General features: G+C 49.1%; 1 protein-coding gene across 1 annotated transcript in view; it reads left to right on the forward strand.

The window, feature by feature from the left end:
- Positions 1 to 15,999, forward strand: part of GART (phosphoribosylglycinamide formyltransferase, phosphoribosylglycinamide synthetase, phosphoribosylaminoimidazole synthetase) — a 64,192-nt gene that overhangs the window by 46,470 nt on the left and 1,723 nt on the right. Inside the window, exons 19-23 of the mRNA XM_084618896.1 lie at positions 1,159 to 1,362; positions 1,691 to 1,822; positions 2,408 to 2,538; positions 11,897 to 12,038; positions 14,276 to 14,391. Of these exons, the coding sequence (XP_084475022.1) occupies positions 1,159 to 1,362; positions 1,691 to 1,822; positions 2,408 to 2,538; positions 11,897 to 12,038; positions 14,276 to 14,391 (725 nt within the window). The remainder of the gene's footprint in view (positions 1 to 1,158; positions 1,363 to 1,690; positions 1,823 to 2,407; positions 2,539 to 11,896; positions 12,039 to 14,275; positions 14,392 to 15,999) is intronic.

Below are 15,999 nucleotides of genomic sequence, written 5' to 3' on the forward strand. Positions count from 1 at the left end.
CCTCCTCCAGCCCGCTGCTCCTCCATATCCCTAGCCACTGGTCAGAGAGCTCAGCTCATCAACAGCCTGGCCAGCAGGCTCCTTCCTTCCCCCACTGCCTCTGGCTGGGCCAGTGCCCCAGGAAAGCCCAAGACCCTCTAGGCCCTGTTTGTGCCAAAGCCCCGTAAAGCGCTGGCACAGAGAAGCCTCTCCGCCTCTCAGCTAAGCTCTGGAGTTGCAGGGGGGAATCAATTTCCAGCCTGTTCACGCCCCAACCCTGTAGGCTCCAGAGCAACCCCAAGGGCAGGGACTAAGCACCCTCTTCACCCACCCTTCCCCCTGCCCTGAGTCCTGTCCCCAGTGGGATGATGATATTCCCATTTTACAAGCAAGCAACTGTTGGCACAGGAAAGTTAAGTGTCTTGTTCAGGATCACATTGTGTTGGTGCCAGGTGCAGAATAAAACAGAGAACGCATGACTCCCAGTTCCCTGTTCCAAATTATAGATTGTGCTTTCTTCCGCAGACTGAGATCATCAGATCTGTGTTTTATTTTTATAGTTTGCCTCTTCTGTATGCTAAACTCTGAGTACTAATGTATGAAAACCAGGACATAACATTTAAAATATCATATGGCAAAAAGAAATCTACTCCCTTTTTAACTCCATCATGCTGGCTTGTTCAGCAATGCTGTTGCTGCGGGCCAATCAGTTTTTGCCATGGGGGAAAGGGGTCTTGTCTATTGGAATTTGATGGTCCCTCCCTCATTTTATATCCTCTCTACCATTTCAGCTGTCATCTTCCGAGGAGAGGATGACTAAAAGAGCACCTTCTGAAGTATCCTCAAAGCCCCTACCTAATTATTAATTAATGGGTCACAGCTGAGTAATTCATTTTCTACATTCCATGGGCTGAACCATGTTTTCCAACACTCCAGACCCTGCTGACTGAGGCAGTAAAAGACATGGACTGGGAATTAAATCCAGTACTTCTGCATCGTAGCAGAGATCACTGGGCCTAAGACTGCCCCAGGTCTAATCACTTTTGCATTTGTAATTCACGTCCAGCAATTCTGGCTCTTGATATTCTAGGAACTTGAGTATTTGTGTCAAGACAATCATTGCTATTAAACACTTGTTTTGTACTTCAACAAGCAGTTTACAGCTTCAGCCATTTTCAGATGCTCACAGTTGGCGGATACCTGAAATCTTCTCTTGGCTTCAAAAAGAGGGGAACCTCTCAGAAGAGGAGATGGCCCGAACGTTTAATTGCGGGATTGGCGCAGTCTTGGTGGTAGAGAAGGAACTGGCTCAGCAGGTTCTGAAAGACATACAGAGACATGAGGAAGCCTGGCTGATTGGTGAAGTCGTCTCCCGACACACAGGTACTGGATTCTCATTTACCTAGAGGAAAGTAGGGCCAGATCCCCAGCCAATGTAAATTGGTGAAGCTCCACTGATGTTAGCTGAGGATCTGGTCCATAGATACTCTGTTGCATTTGCTCCATAGGTGTGTTAAAATGCTAGTCCTGAAGACTCCAGTTACAGTACATATAACACATGCATAACAGTGTTTGATAAATGAGTGTTAGCTTTGAAGTGGTGAGAAACAAGAAATGCTATTCGTCTAATTTTCAGAGGTGCGGAAGTCCTTTTTATGTCCTCTATATTTCTCTGTTTACATGTAACACTTTTTTTTTCCCCCCCATTAAGAATCTGCCCATGTTGAAGTCAATAATCTGCTTCAAGCCTTGCAAACAAATAGGTTACAGTTTTTGCACAACTATATCCAAGGCAAAACCCAAACAAGCAAAATGAAGGTGGCTGTTCTCATCTCTGGAACAGGTGAGGCTTTTGCATTCTTCGCTACAAGGTACAACACAGGCTGTTGAAAAAGAAACTTGGGCCCTGAACCAAAACTGCTTCAAGTTATTGGAAGTGTTTCCATGAACTTCAGTGAGCTTTCAGTCAGGTGCCTAGAGATCGACATCAAGGGGCAGCTCCTCAGGGCAGGCAGAAAAGATTTTTGCCCAGGCCATTTTGAATTGGATATACTCTGATCATTACCCACGGCTGCAAACTGTTTGTGAGATACACCTACAAATGTAACTTTTGCTTACACACATCTATACCACCTTTCGGTGATCAACCAGCTGATCAGAGGGATGCAGTGTTGTATTTTCAAACAGACCAAACTTTCATGCAGCATAGTTCATGCACTGGAAAGTATGTTTTACAAATGCGTAACTTATTAAACCATTTCTCACACACACACCCCCAAGTCACTAAGGTCAATGGAAAGACACCCATTGACTTCAGGGGCCATTGGTTCAGGCTCCTCCTAAGTTACTGTTTTTAAAAGCTGTCTCAGAATGTTCATATTTACCCTCCAAGAAATGCTTGGTCTTCATTTCTTCTTTTTCATTTTAGGCACAAACCTTGAAGCCCTGATAACCAGCACAAAAAAGCCAACCAGCTATGCACAGATAGTCCTCGTCATTTCTAACAGATCAGGCGTGGAAGGGTTAAGAAGAGCTGAAAGAGCTGGTATTCCTACAAAAGTAAGCAATGTTTTACCTTTTGAATCAGATTTTACTAACTCACTGCTGTGGAAAGCTAGCCAAGGATTAATAATATTTATAGGGGAGAGGTGGAGCTGGAGCACAGAACTGGGAGACAGAAACCTTCTATGCCACTGACTGTCTGTGCCCTTAGGAAAGTCACTTAACTTCTCTGTCTCCTATCTGTAGGATGGAGATAATAGTATGTCTTATTTCCATCCTAGAGGTGTTACTGGGATTTGTTGTAGGGTGTTCCTAGAAACCCCTGCCATTGTTAATGTTGCAAAACACTTAAAATTAAAACCACACCTCCACCAACCTACCTTTCACTTCTAGAGCTAATATTTTCCTTGCTTGGGGTCTCCCCAAAGGTGATTATTTTTATTATTAAAGTTTGAACAAAAGCCTTTCTTTTTGATTTTTAAGTTCAGCTATGGTGAGAAAATATGTACATTTCAGACAATGCTACAGCCAACATGGCTGCAGTTTAAAAATAGCATGGAGAGAGTCCTTGTTCAGGGTTAGTGTATTTGTTTGGTTTACAAAAATATTTATCAATTATAAACAATGGAGAATCGGGCCCAATGTGAGTTCTGCCGTTGATTTCAACTAGAGCAGGATCTGATGCTTAAACAAATTATTAATTATTATTATTTTTATTACTATTTGCATGACATTAGAGAGACAAGGTGGGTGAGGTAGTATCTCCCTCCCCCCGCCACAGAAAGGGATACAGCTATGAACAGGACCCCATTGTGCTAATGCCGTACGAATATACAGTAAGGGTGAGATCCACAAAGGGACTGAGGCATTGCGAGGCTCAAAGTGTCACAGCACCGGTCTCTTAGGCAGTCTTCACTAGACCCGCTAAATCGACCCCTGGTGGATCGATCGCAGCAGCGTCGATCCCTGGTAAGTGTAGACATACTGTGAGTTTTTCTTCGCGTGCTTGCTCATGTCCGTTCCATATTAGGGTGCGTGTGCTCGACACATGCGCCGGTGCTGGAAGTTTTTTCCCTCAGGAGTATCCATAGGGGACCGGCTCTGGCGCCCTCTGGAGGGGCGCCTGCGTAGCGTGCGGTATAAGGGGCGCTGCTGGCTCCCCGCATCCTCAGTTCCTTCTTGTCACCAGTGACGGTGCTGGAATGTCTGCTGCTTCGGCTAGCGTTGTTTCGTTCTTTGTTCTTGCTAACTTTCAAATCCTGTAAAATAGCTATATATAGTTACTAATTTTCTTAGTTACCCTTAGTAGTAGTTCTCGAACTCTTCGTTAGTCCTGGATGGGACCCAACCAGGGGTCAGGGCATGCTCCGGTCCCCAGGCTTTAAGCCCTGCGATCGCTGCAAACGGCCTATGCCCATCAGCAATCCACATACCAGCTGCCTAAGGTGCTTAGGTGAAGGGCACATAAGTGACAAATGCCATATCGGCAAGTCCTTCAAATCTAGGACGAAGGTGTGTGATATCCTTCTAAGATGTCGGCACTCACTCCAGCACCAGAGCAGCAGTCTGACTCCGGACCGAGCACCGTGGCCTCTGTGCGCAGTGCTCCCTGGCGCCGTACGCAAGCCAGCACTGGTCTCCCTCCACAGCTCCGGTCAAGAAGCCGAAAAAGATTGTGAGGGGAAGATCTCCTGCCTCCCGCAACAGAAAGGAAAGGGCAGGGGGAGAGCCAAGACCCATGTCAGGCAGCTCAACATCCCCCTTGGGAAGTTGGGCCCCAGCTCAAGTCGAGCAGTGAAGCCCATCCCATGCTTTGCTTGCGACTCCAGATAATGGTGCAGGCCCCAGCCAGCTTCAGGTGCCATCGACGCCCGAAGCCCTTCAAGCAGCTCATGAGATCCTGACACTCCCGGTGCTGCCCTCACCAGCTCCCACGGTACCCCGGTCTCCAGGAAAATCTGTGTTGGGACCTATACATGTGTCCCCACCTCGGCAGTACTGTTCCCCATCAAGAGGGATGTCCCACCGGCGTTCGCCTGCCCACAGCCACCATGCCTCAGGACTGAGGAGGCAGGCTCAGTGGAGCCCTTTTTGGTCCCCGCACCCAGGGCACCAATCGAGGGACTCAAGGTGTATTTAGCCGGTAGATTGGCACAGACCCTCTGAGGCACGCACCAGCTGACAAGAGCTCCGGGACCGGCTCCAACTGTCTTCAAGGGCCTGGTACTGATCTCGGGACTGATCGGGCACCAGAGACCGCTGATCGCTGGGCAGTCATAGCCCCTCTCCAAAAAGAAGATCGCCCTACTCAGGATGATGCAACCGGTCCATAGTAGCTCCTGGTCCCGTTTGAAATCCCGGTATCAATCGAGTAGCATGAGGCGTGGATTGCCGGGTATCCAAAGCAGATCTGCCGAACGCCGTCCGTCCCCAAGAGCCCAACCAAGACAATCTCGCTCAGACAGGTCAGCTTCGGGATGCAGCAATTGGAAGCGGTTGGACAAGAGCCACTGCTCAGCTCGATCCTGGTCGCCTGGTACCGACCACTCCGCTGGTAGCTCCGGCTTGGAGCAAGGTTCCCAGACTGCAGGACAAGCTCTGGTACTGGCAGTGTCGACTACATTATCAGCACTGAAATCTGTTCCATGGCCCCAAGCATAGTGGCCAGCACTATGGTACCTGTGGAGCCCTTGGGGGTTCACCCAACCTTCCCAGGCTGCCTGATTTATGTCAGAAGCCTCGGAGAGGCCAGCGGACTCGATATCCTGTCCCCCTCAGGTGCTTGAGACTTCGGGTGGGAGGACCCAGGGGAGCAAGCTGCTGAACCACCAATGAACGTGGAGGCTCCCGCGGCACCGGCATCAGCCTCATCACCGCCAGACAAGGGTATCACGGGGCCCCCTCACCCAGTTCCTCAGGATGACGCACGCCAAGGCACACCAGGAACTTTTGAAGAGAGTCGCTTCTAACCTTGGGCTTCAGTCAGAGTAATTGGAGGAGCCCTCAGACTCTGTTTCATGTCGTTTGCTCCTCGGCTCCTGCCAGTGGGGCTCTACCCCTTCATGAAGGGGTTTCCGAGATCACTAATGCCCTGTGGCAGACCCCCTCTTCCCTGGCCCCTATCTCTAAAAGGGCCAAATGCAAGTACTTTGTGCCAACCAAGGGGCATGAGTACTTATACTCCTACCCAGCCCCCAATTCCCTTGTGGTCGAGGTGGTTAACCACAAGGAGAGGCAGGGACAACTCAGGGACACCCCCAAAAATAAAGACTCCAGGAGGCTGGATCTTTTCGGACATAAGAATTATTTGTCTTCCAGCCTTTAGCTGAGAGTGGCCAACCACCAAGCCCTCGTGGGCCGATATGACTTCAACATGTGGCAAGCCATGGCCAAGTTCGAAGGGTCGCTCCCTGAGGCTTCCAAAAAGGAGTTTTGGGCAATCCTCAATGAGAGCACAACCACGGCCAGGGTGGCCCTCCAGGCGGCGTCAGACGCTGCTGATGCTGCTGTTCGCACCATGGCTTCTGCTATCTGCACGCGGCGAGCCTCCTGGCTGCTCCTCTCTGGGTTGTCCACTGAGGCCCAGCAGTCAATGCAGGACCTGCCCTCCAATGGCCGGGCCCTATTTGCAGAGTGAACAGACAGTAAATTGCATGGCCTCAAGGACTCCCGCACCACGCTGAAGACCCTGGGTCTCTACGTCCCAGCCCCAGCGCGTAAGCGGTTCAAACCACAGCAGCCACAGGGCCAGGGGAAATGAGCCAAGGGCTACAAGTGCCATCTAAGCCACCCTCTGCCCAGTTGGGCTGGACCCAGAATAAGCAGGGGGCCAAATAGTCATTTTGAGGGTGCACCCAAGGGCAACCTACCAAACTAGTCCCCAGATCCATCTTTCCCAGTGTTCTCTAACCACCTTTCCCTCTCAGGTTGATGGGTCCTCAGCACAGTGGAACAGGGTTATACTCTCCAGTTCTTTTCTACCCCTGCTTCCCACCCGCCTTCCCTGTCCCTCTTCAGGGACCCCTCTCACGAGAGTCTCCTCACCCAGGAGGTAAAGGGGTTGCTACAGCTGGGTGCGGTGGAAGAAGTTCCTTGTGAGTACATGAACAAGGGGTTCTATTCCTGGTACTTTTTAATCCCAAAGGCCAAGGGCGGTCTGCGGCCTATCCTGGACCTGCGAGACCTCAGCAAGTACCTAAAGAAGCTAAAGTTCCGCACGGTTTCCCTGGCTTCTGTTATCCCCTCCCTGGATCCGGTATGCTGCTCTCAACTTGAAGGACACATATGTACACATAGCGATCTTTCAAGGACACAGACTCTTCCTCCAGTTTACAGTGGGGCCCCACCACCACCAGCTTGTGGTCCTGCCAGTCGGCCTGGCGACAGCACCAAGAGTGTTTATCAAGTGCATGTCGGTGGCAGCGGCTTATCTCAGGCGCTGGGGTATCCAGATCTACCCGAACCTCGATGACTGGCTCATCAAGTGCAGCTCCAGGTCTCAAGTCCAAAGGGATGTCGCGGTGCTTCAAGCCATGTGCCGCTGTCTGGGCCTACTGGTGAATGACAAAAAGTCGACAGCGCCAGTGCAGAGGATAGAGTTCATCGGAGCAGTCCTCGACTCTACCTGCGCCAGAGCGCTCCTGCCACTGGAAAGGTTCCACACGTTGACGAATCAAATCACGGAAATCTCCGCTCTCCCTTTGACTACGGCCAGGGTCTGTCTGCGCTTTCTGGGCCACATGGCAGTGTGCACTTATGTGGTCCGCTACGCCAGGCTCCGGATGCGACCCCTGCAACAATAGCTGGCGACAGTCTATTCCCAGTTGCCAAGACCCCTTGGAAAAGATCGTTACCATTCCCCAGGCGATACTTCTCTTGCTGCGATGGTGGACCGACCGCAGAACAGTCCTGGAAGGGGTTCCATTCGACAGCCCTCCACACTCCATAGAGTTGGTGTTGGACATCTCAGGCCTTGGCTGTGGGGCGCATATCAGCATCCTCCAGACTCAGGGGATGCGGTCCCCAGACGAAATGCGGTTGCATGTAAACATCTAAGAGCTCTGAGCAGTCTGGCTGGCGTGTGAAGTCGTCTTGCCGCACCTGTCAGGCAAGGTGATTCAAGTCCTGACAGACAACACAGCCTCGATGTTCTACATCAACAGGCAAGGAGGAGCGCGCTCGTCATCTCTCTGTCAGGAAGCGCTCCATCTGTGGGACTTCTGCATCAGCCACAAAATCCACCTAGAAGCTTGTCACCTTCCCGGCATCAGGAATACACTGGCAGACCAGCTCACCAGGGACTTCTCTCACCATGAGTGGTTGCTCCATCCAGAGGTAGCCTGCATGATCTTCCAGAGGTTGGGAACTCTGCAAGTGGGCCTGTTCGCTACCAGACAGAACAGGAAGTGCCACCAGTTTTGTTCTCTGCAAGGTCTGAGCAAGGACTCCCCTCTCCAATGCCTTCCTCCTGTCATGGTCAGGGAGCCTGACGTACGCGTTCCCTCCGATTCCGCTCATCAGCAGGGCCCTGGCGAAGACCAAAGGAGAAAGCGCAGGTTATCACGATCACTCCAGCGTGGCCTCGCCAGCACTGGTTCGGCACGCTTATGAGCCTGTCGGCAGCCCCTCCATGGCCCCTGCCCAACCCACCGGACCTGCTGTCACAGGACCACGGTCGACTCCTACACCCCAACCTCGGGTCCCTCCACCTCTCGGTGTGGATGCTGCGTGGTTGAACCTGGAGGAACAGACCTGTTCGGAAGGGGTCCAACAGGTCCTCCTGGGATGTAGGAAGCCCTCAACTATACTGACTTACCTGGCCAAGTGGACGAGGTTTTCCCACTGGGCGTCCAAAGAGGACATCTCTCCCTCGTGTTCCTCCATACAGGCTGTCCTGGACTACCTGCTCCATTTGAGGAACGAGGGCCTGGTACACACTCTTCTATTAGCGTTCATCTTGTGGCCATCTCTGCTTTTCACCCACCAATCTGAGGACAGACAGTGTTTTCCCTTGACATAATGGTCAGATTCCTGAGGGGACTTGAGAGACTCTTCCCGCAGGTACAGGCCCCTGTCCTGCAGTGGGATCTTAATTTGGTCCTCTCTAGGCTCACTGGCCCACCCTTTGAGCCACTAGGTTCCTACTCCCTTTCCCACCTGTCATCGAAGGTCACGTTCCTTTGGCAGTGACGTCAGCAAGACAGGTCTCAGAAATTAAAGCCTTGACCTCAGAACCTCCGTACACGGTCTTCTACAAAGATAAGGTTCAGTTGCGGCCCCACCCAGCCTTCCTACCAAAGGTGGTCTCTACCTTCCATATGAACGAGGACATCTTCCTCCTAGTGTTCTGTCCCAAACCGCACAAGACCAGTGAAGAGAGGCGTCTTTCATCCTGGAAGTCCGGAGGGCCTTGACTTTCTACTTAGAACATACCAAGCTTTCCATAAATCGACTCAACTCTTCATCGCTACAGCGGATAAGATGAAGGGCCTTCCGGTGTCCTCGCAGAGGATTTCCAGTTGGATCACCTCATGCATAAGGGCCTGTTATGACCTGGCGGGGGTTCCATTGCTGCCGATTGTCAGAGCCCACTCAACGAGAGCGCAGATGTTTTCAGTAGCCTTCCTGGCGCACGTCCCTATCCAGGACATGTGTAGAGCTGTGATGTGGTCCTCTGTTCACACATTCACAGTGCATTATGCCATCACTCAGCAGGCCAGAGATGAAGCTGGGTTTGGCAGAGCTGTGTTGCAATCAAACACATCCATGAACGCCTTCCTATCTCCAGGGGTACTGCTTGGGAATCACTTAATATAGAATGGTCATGAGCAAGCACTCGAAGAAGAAAAGACTGTTACCTGTTCCATAACTGCTGTTCTTCAAGATGTGTTGTTCATGTCCATTCCACGACCCGCCCTCCTTCCCCACTGCTGGAGTTTCCAGTAAGAAGGAGCAGAGGAGGGAACCGGCAGGGCCCGTTATACCGCGCCATGTGGGCACCACTCCAGAGGGTGCCAGAGCTGGTCCCCCAAGGATACTGCTGAGGGGAAACTTCTGGCACCAGTGCATGTGGCAAGTACACACACCTAATACGGAATGGACCTGAGCAACACATCTCGAAGAACGCCAGTTATGGAACAGGTAACTGTCTTTTAGGCACTGAGGCTCCCTATCCAATGCATAGGGAGAGAAAGGCACCTCAGAACACAATCTGCAAAAGCCAGCATATTAGGTGGGGAGCTGTCTAAGCTAGCCAGTGGGAGAAGCTGACAAGAGCTAAGCCCCTCACCTCTCTTGAAGACAGGCACCTAAGTCCAGGCTGCAGGGAGGCATCAAGGTCTACTTAGAGATCCACGGATGAGAACCAGCCATGTAGAGTCAGGCACCTTAGGTGCCTAAGGGGTTTCTTGCAGGAATGATGTAGGCACTTGACTCATTCCACATGAAATGGGGGGAGGGGAAGGAAGTGGTGGTGCACACCTTATAGCTTTTAGCCCGCTCGTTAGAGCACTCTACCTGGGAAGTGGGAGCCCCACATTCAGTCCCCATCTCTGTGGCAAAGGGGGAGCAAGGATTTGAAAGGGGGTCTCCCGCCTCTCAGAAGAGTGTTCTAACCACTAAGTGATGGGATCATCTGATGCAGGGCACTCTACCTTTCCTGTGGAAGGTGTTCCCCATTGGATAAACAATGCAAGAGTGATTGGAGCAGGGGCACTGGGCCCTGAGTCAGTCCCCCACTTCCCTGATGGGTGCCCTAACCAATGGACTTAGAGCATCATTCTCGTGCGTTCTCATTCTCTGGCTGAATGACTATTTATAGGAGGACAATCCTGGGGCCAGATTGAGAGTAGGAATGATTCTGGAGTCCAGCGATTAGGACATTTGCGAGGGAGGGAGGGAGGGAGGAGACCTGGGGTCCAGTCCTTGTGCTCCAATCATTTTAATTATTTATCTACAGTGGAAAAGCTTCAACACGAGAGGTGGAGAGAGCTTCACAACAGAACATCCCATAGCTCAGGGGTTATAGCACTTTCTTGAGAAGTGTGAGTCCCCTGTTCAAATCCTCCCCCCTGCCCTTTGAGAGGAGGGAATTGAACTAGGGTTTCCCACATCCTGAGCAAGTGCTCTAACCACTGGGCTAAAAGTCATCAGGTGCATGGCACCACCGCTGCTTCCTCCTCAGCCAGATTTTGAACCACACTTGGTCTGGGGGCATGCTCAGAGGTTGCCTACAGCACTGGACCCCGCTTGTGACATAGGCGTTCAGTCACTTATTTTCTGGGTCGTGAATCACTCTAGAGGAGCAGGAGATAGGTGTCCAGATGCCTAGAGGGAAGCAGCAGTGCGCCTGCCCAGAGCCTGACACACCCAGGGACCTTTTTTGACCTGAAAAACATAAGTGCCGAGTGAGCTTAGAGGTCTCCAGGGATCGGCGAGTGTTTTGTGGATCCTACCCTAAGAGACTGTGTCTGTCCTGAAGAGCTCACAATCTAAATGGATAAGACAGAGTGGGAAGGGAATCAGAGCCTCACAGAGGTGAAGTGACTTGTCAAGGGTTACACAAGAGGTCAGTAGCAAAGCAATAATAGAAGCCAGTCCAGCCCTATCCACTCAACCACACTGCCAATGCACTGTACAACTGCACAGCCAATTTAGCATAAACTTTTCAAACCTAATGTGCTGACTTTAAACTTAGTTGTTTTTGGTACATTTCATTGGTATTTAACAGGCCTCATTATTTTAAAGCTATGGATATTTTAAGAAAATAGTTTTGGTAGTTTCATTTTAAAATTATTCACATTTAAATATGGCATGTGTGACCTTAGCAAGGAAAACTTTAACTGGAGCAATCCTCATCCTTGTACATCCTTACCCAGCTGTTCCTTCTTAACATGCCTATAATTAGCCCTCTGGCCTTTTGTGGTGTCCTATGTTAAGTTTTTTAAATGGGTCGGGGGAGGGGAGAATCTTGTTTGCAATTTAAACTGATCTAAGGTTTGCATGGGTTTAAACCCTGTAGATTGTTTTAAGGCTTCATATCAGCTGAAGCTGGTTAAGCCAGTCTAAGAGTTAGGGTGCTTGTTATAATTTTCAGGTTATTATTAATAATTAATTGTTAATGGTCCAAATCCTGTAGCCTTAAACTGAGTTTAAGCAGGCAAAACTGCCACTGCTTTCAACATGAGTTTGGCTGAATATGGTCTGAGTTGAAAACTATAGGATTTGATCTACGGTTACTTACGTGCATTTCTAAAGTGCCCATCCTTGTTGTATCTGGACACCGTTCTTTGGTCATATATGGAGTTTTAGATTTTTATTTGATCACAGCGTAGTATTTCAGCATGTTCTTGTTTTATGAGAGAGTCAAGTTAATCCCACATTCATGTCTGTTTCTCTCCTTTTTTGGATATTGTAGGTAATTGACCATAAATTGTATGGAAGTCGCACAGAATTTGATAATGCAGTTGATAAAGTCCTTGAAGAATTCTCAGTTGAACTGATCTGTCTTGCAGGATTTATGCGGATTTTGTCTGGTCCCTTTGTCAAAAAGTGGGATGGTAAATACACTATTTTAAGACATACTTCTAAACATAACAAGAGACATTTTGCAGCTGCAATTAAGCATTGTATTTCGTCTGGCAAACATATAGAGAAAACAAGCCAAGTGCACATAGATGATTGACCACTTGAAATAGTAAAACCTTTATCAACTATATTCTGGATTTTTTAAGAAGGTACAAAACTGCTGAAGGTTGGAACCATGGGTGGCCGATGACCTGGCCGTTGGGGGAGGCTAGCCCCTGGCCCCACCCGTTGTGCCCAATGTTCCTCCCCCTCCACTGTTGCCTCCCCTCTCCCGCAGGAGCCCAGAGCACCCCCACCACGGCCCCCAGCCCAGCACCGGGTGGCCAAGTGGCGTGGCCGCAGCACCCCCAGCACTAGTGCGCTGGGTGGCCAGCCCCAAAGGGCCTGGTGGCACAGTCTGAGTGCCAGGCAGGCCCTGCAGGCCCAGGCCCAGCACCAGCTGCCCTGAGTCCCTGCGGGAGGCAAGCCAGCCAGCCCCAGCCAGCCTGGGCTGGGGCAAAGCGCTGGGAACTGCAGGAGGGAGTCTGGGGGCGGAGCATGGGCAGGACCACACCAGACAGTTTGGGGAGGCATAGCCTCCCCCAGCCTATGATACCTGTCACCTATGGTTGGAACAGAAACCTTCCCTCTCCCCAAAACTGCACCTAAAGCACCCTCTTTGGTTGCACGGGGAGTTAGAAACTTAAAGCAGTTTAGTGACACACCAGTTGTGTATCATTAGCTAACCAACCAACCGGTTGCTGATCCCATCATTGGTGATGACGATTGGGACGATGCAGGAATAAGCCATGAGATGCTGATAGTTTGTTCAAAGGCTGAGGCTGTAGCATTTATCGAAATAGCTCAAGCTGCAATGTCATTTAGTCGTCCCTCTGATCCTAAATAAGTGTAAGGCCTGAGTACTCATCGTGTGCCTAGGATTTTAACATGATATGCTTGGAAATCCCCAACCAAGCCAATAATGGGGAGAAACATGCTTATTCATGGGATGCCAATATCTGCACAAGGTAGTAATGTCTTCCCCGGCTCTGTGCTATCGATTCCTTTCCTTAGCCTCCCCTGTTCCCAAACCCGTGCCCAAGTTTCAGGACAGGAGGCCACTACAAGTGATTTCTACTATGATGGGATTGCCCCAAAACTAGAGTCCTAGGTTATATGTCGCCTTTTTGTGTTATGAAAATGAACCTCTCAGATAGGTCACCTACACACCTGCTGCTCTTAAGCTGAAGTTCCCATCAGGCTGTCTTTATCCGACATGCTCCCACTGCTCTCAGGTGCATAGCTTTCACCCTTAACTTCAGTTGCTACAGAAAAAGGGGAGGGAAGACAAACAAAAAAACCCCTCCACCACCTCAGCTAATGGTTTTGTGGGGCCAGGGATAGAAATTCTTTCCTAACCCCAAGCAAAGCAATTGAAGTGACCCTGAACATGTGAACAAGAATCAGTCCAAGGGACCTTTTAGAGCATCCAGAAACCAGCCATCACACCAAACGTACAACCTTGTTAACATGATGAAAGGTCACCCCTTGCGTCAGCGTTAGCGGCTGGTGAGTAGGGAGCTCTTCAGTCTGCTGTGAGAAAGCAAAATTGGTTCCTAATGCCCCTGCCAGCCCCTTTTAAACTCTACTATCATGGAGAAGGGGGCCACCTTAATCCTGAGTTTTGAGGAGGCCAGGGAGTGTCACACAAGCTTCTGCTTTTTGGACGGGCAGGGGGATGCTCCTGTGTAGGCAGCAGTTCCTTCTGTTAAGACTGAACAGTCCTTAGGGGCTAGGAGACTAACCTAGGAAGAAATCTCACCACTTTCATGGAAGCTTGTGTGACACTCCCTGCCTCCATAGGCCAATATTTTAAGTCACTAACTTGAGTGGGTATTAAGGACTATGAGCAATAGGAATGTGTCTGTAGTCAGATGAAGAACAAACCATGACACCGGGGAAGAGAACACCACCAAAAAGAAGGAGCTATAAATAAACGATAGTCAGGGCAGAGATTCTTGGGAGAAGTGTACTATGTATGTGCAAATGTTTTATTGTTCCCAACCCTGATCGGGTAGAACATAGATTCCTGATGAGTTTTGGGCTGCCTTGACATGGCATTTATGAGCATTTTGCATTCTGGTTAGTAAGGAGGCATTTACTTGTTTAAACTTGTGAAACGAGGGCTGAGAGCTAAGAGATGATGATGATTTCATTTATTCTTTTCTAGGAAAAATACTGAATATTCATCCATCTTTACTACCTTCTTTTAAAGGAGCAAATGCCCATAAATTGGTATTACAAGCTGGAGTCCGAATCAGTGGCTGTACTGTGCACTTTGTAGCTGTAAGTACGCCATTTCTAACAGCAATGAGCAGCTCTGAAAAATTTGCAGTGAATAATCTTGGTTGGAATAATACCTGTGTCAAAAGGATCTCTGCTTTTCCTCTTCGTTTGTGGAAATGGTTAGGTGTACAGGGAGCGGAACTCTTTAGAATGTTGGGCATTGGGGGAATTGGGAATAAATACTAGATTAGAATTCAGGCTTTATCTACGCTTGCTTTTTCTGTGCAGCTTCCTACCATTGGTAACAGTAGTGTTGCTCCACCAGTTGTCCTATCAGTGGGAGCGCTAGCCCAAGCAAGGCCTTGGTGATCAGCAACATCTTTACCCACTACCGTGTTTCCAAGTCCTATGTTTCGATCATGAGCCTCACCCTGTTTAGCGTTCTCCTTAAAGCTCCAGTTGTTGGAATCAAGGGACGCCTGAGAATCTCCGCTTTCGTTACCCCCCCAAAAAAAACTGTTCCAGCCCTCATGCTTGCAGAGAAAAGCTTGAAACTGTGGAGTGACTTTAACCTAAAAGCCCACACCCCTGCAGGCAAAGAAAAGAACCCTGACTACATTAATTTTGTAAAAGTCATAATTTTTTTCTTTTAACACTTGGAGTTGGCAATATTGCCATCATGTTGTCAAGACCTGCTTTGAGCAGGATAAGCAATGGTCTTAGGCCCAGCTCTTGACTTCCCATAAGAAATTCAGAAGACCTGGACACCTAATTTCCTGATGCTGATATTTCTGTTCTGACACCTGTCTTGCTTTTTAAGCCTAAGGCTTATCACCCTTAAGAGGGACTTAAAACCCACTGTCATTTGGAGACTTGCTGCATATCCACCTGCTCTGCCTACCCTTGTGTATCCACATCTGAAACAATAGTTTGCTCCCTTTTAAACACAGAATGTCTTAAAATAGTTTCTGCCCTTAATGAAAGCAAAAGAATCGAAGGAAAATATTTAAATGACATCCCTTTAACGTTGCTTTCTCAACTTTATTAGAATTGGATTTGAAATAACTGAGCAGTTGAAACTGTTGTAATGCAGAAAGAGCAGGAGGATGTCAACACACAGGCTGGCAACCAACATTTGGTGTCACTTAGTGTATTAGTGACAAGAGGTTTCTGTTTTTTATTTTAAAACCATGTAGGAGCAACTGAAGGAAGGTGCCTCTAGCTTGTGAGAATAACAGATTTAAGTAAACTGTACAGTGACTAACATGTTTGCAGCTGCTAAAAACATGTAAAAAAATTTTTTTTGGATCATTCAACTAGCAGTGGTAGGCCTGCATGATGCTAGGAGAGGCTGGGGCTTTTGGAAGAGTTGGCTTCCACAGAAAACATTGCTCAGCTGGACCCCTGTTAAAATGCCTCTGGTCTCTCTTGATGATTAACTGAAAAATTTATTTACAAGTTAACCTCTCCCTCCCTGGTATCTTAGAAGTATGTTATGAACTCCATAGGGTTGATGAGCCTTGACTTCTCACCGTTTGTGGAGAATGCATTTGCACAATTCAATTAGTTTAGAAGCAAGATTTCCCCCCCCCCACCCCCATTTACTTATCAGGATTGAAAGTAGCAGGACGTAGCTCCCTCATTAAATGCTTGAAATCATCCTCCCAC

The sequence above is a fragment of the Lepidochelys olivacea genome (assembly GCF_965140295.1).
Source record: "Lepidochelys olivacea isolate rLepOli2 genome assembly, chromosome: 1".
NCBI lineage: Eukaryota > Metazoa > Chordata > Testudines > Cheloniidae > Lepidochelys > Lepidochelys olivacea.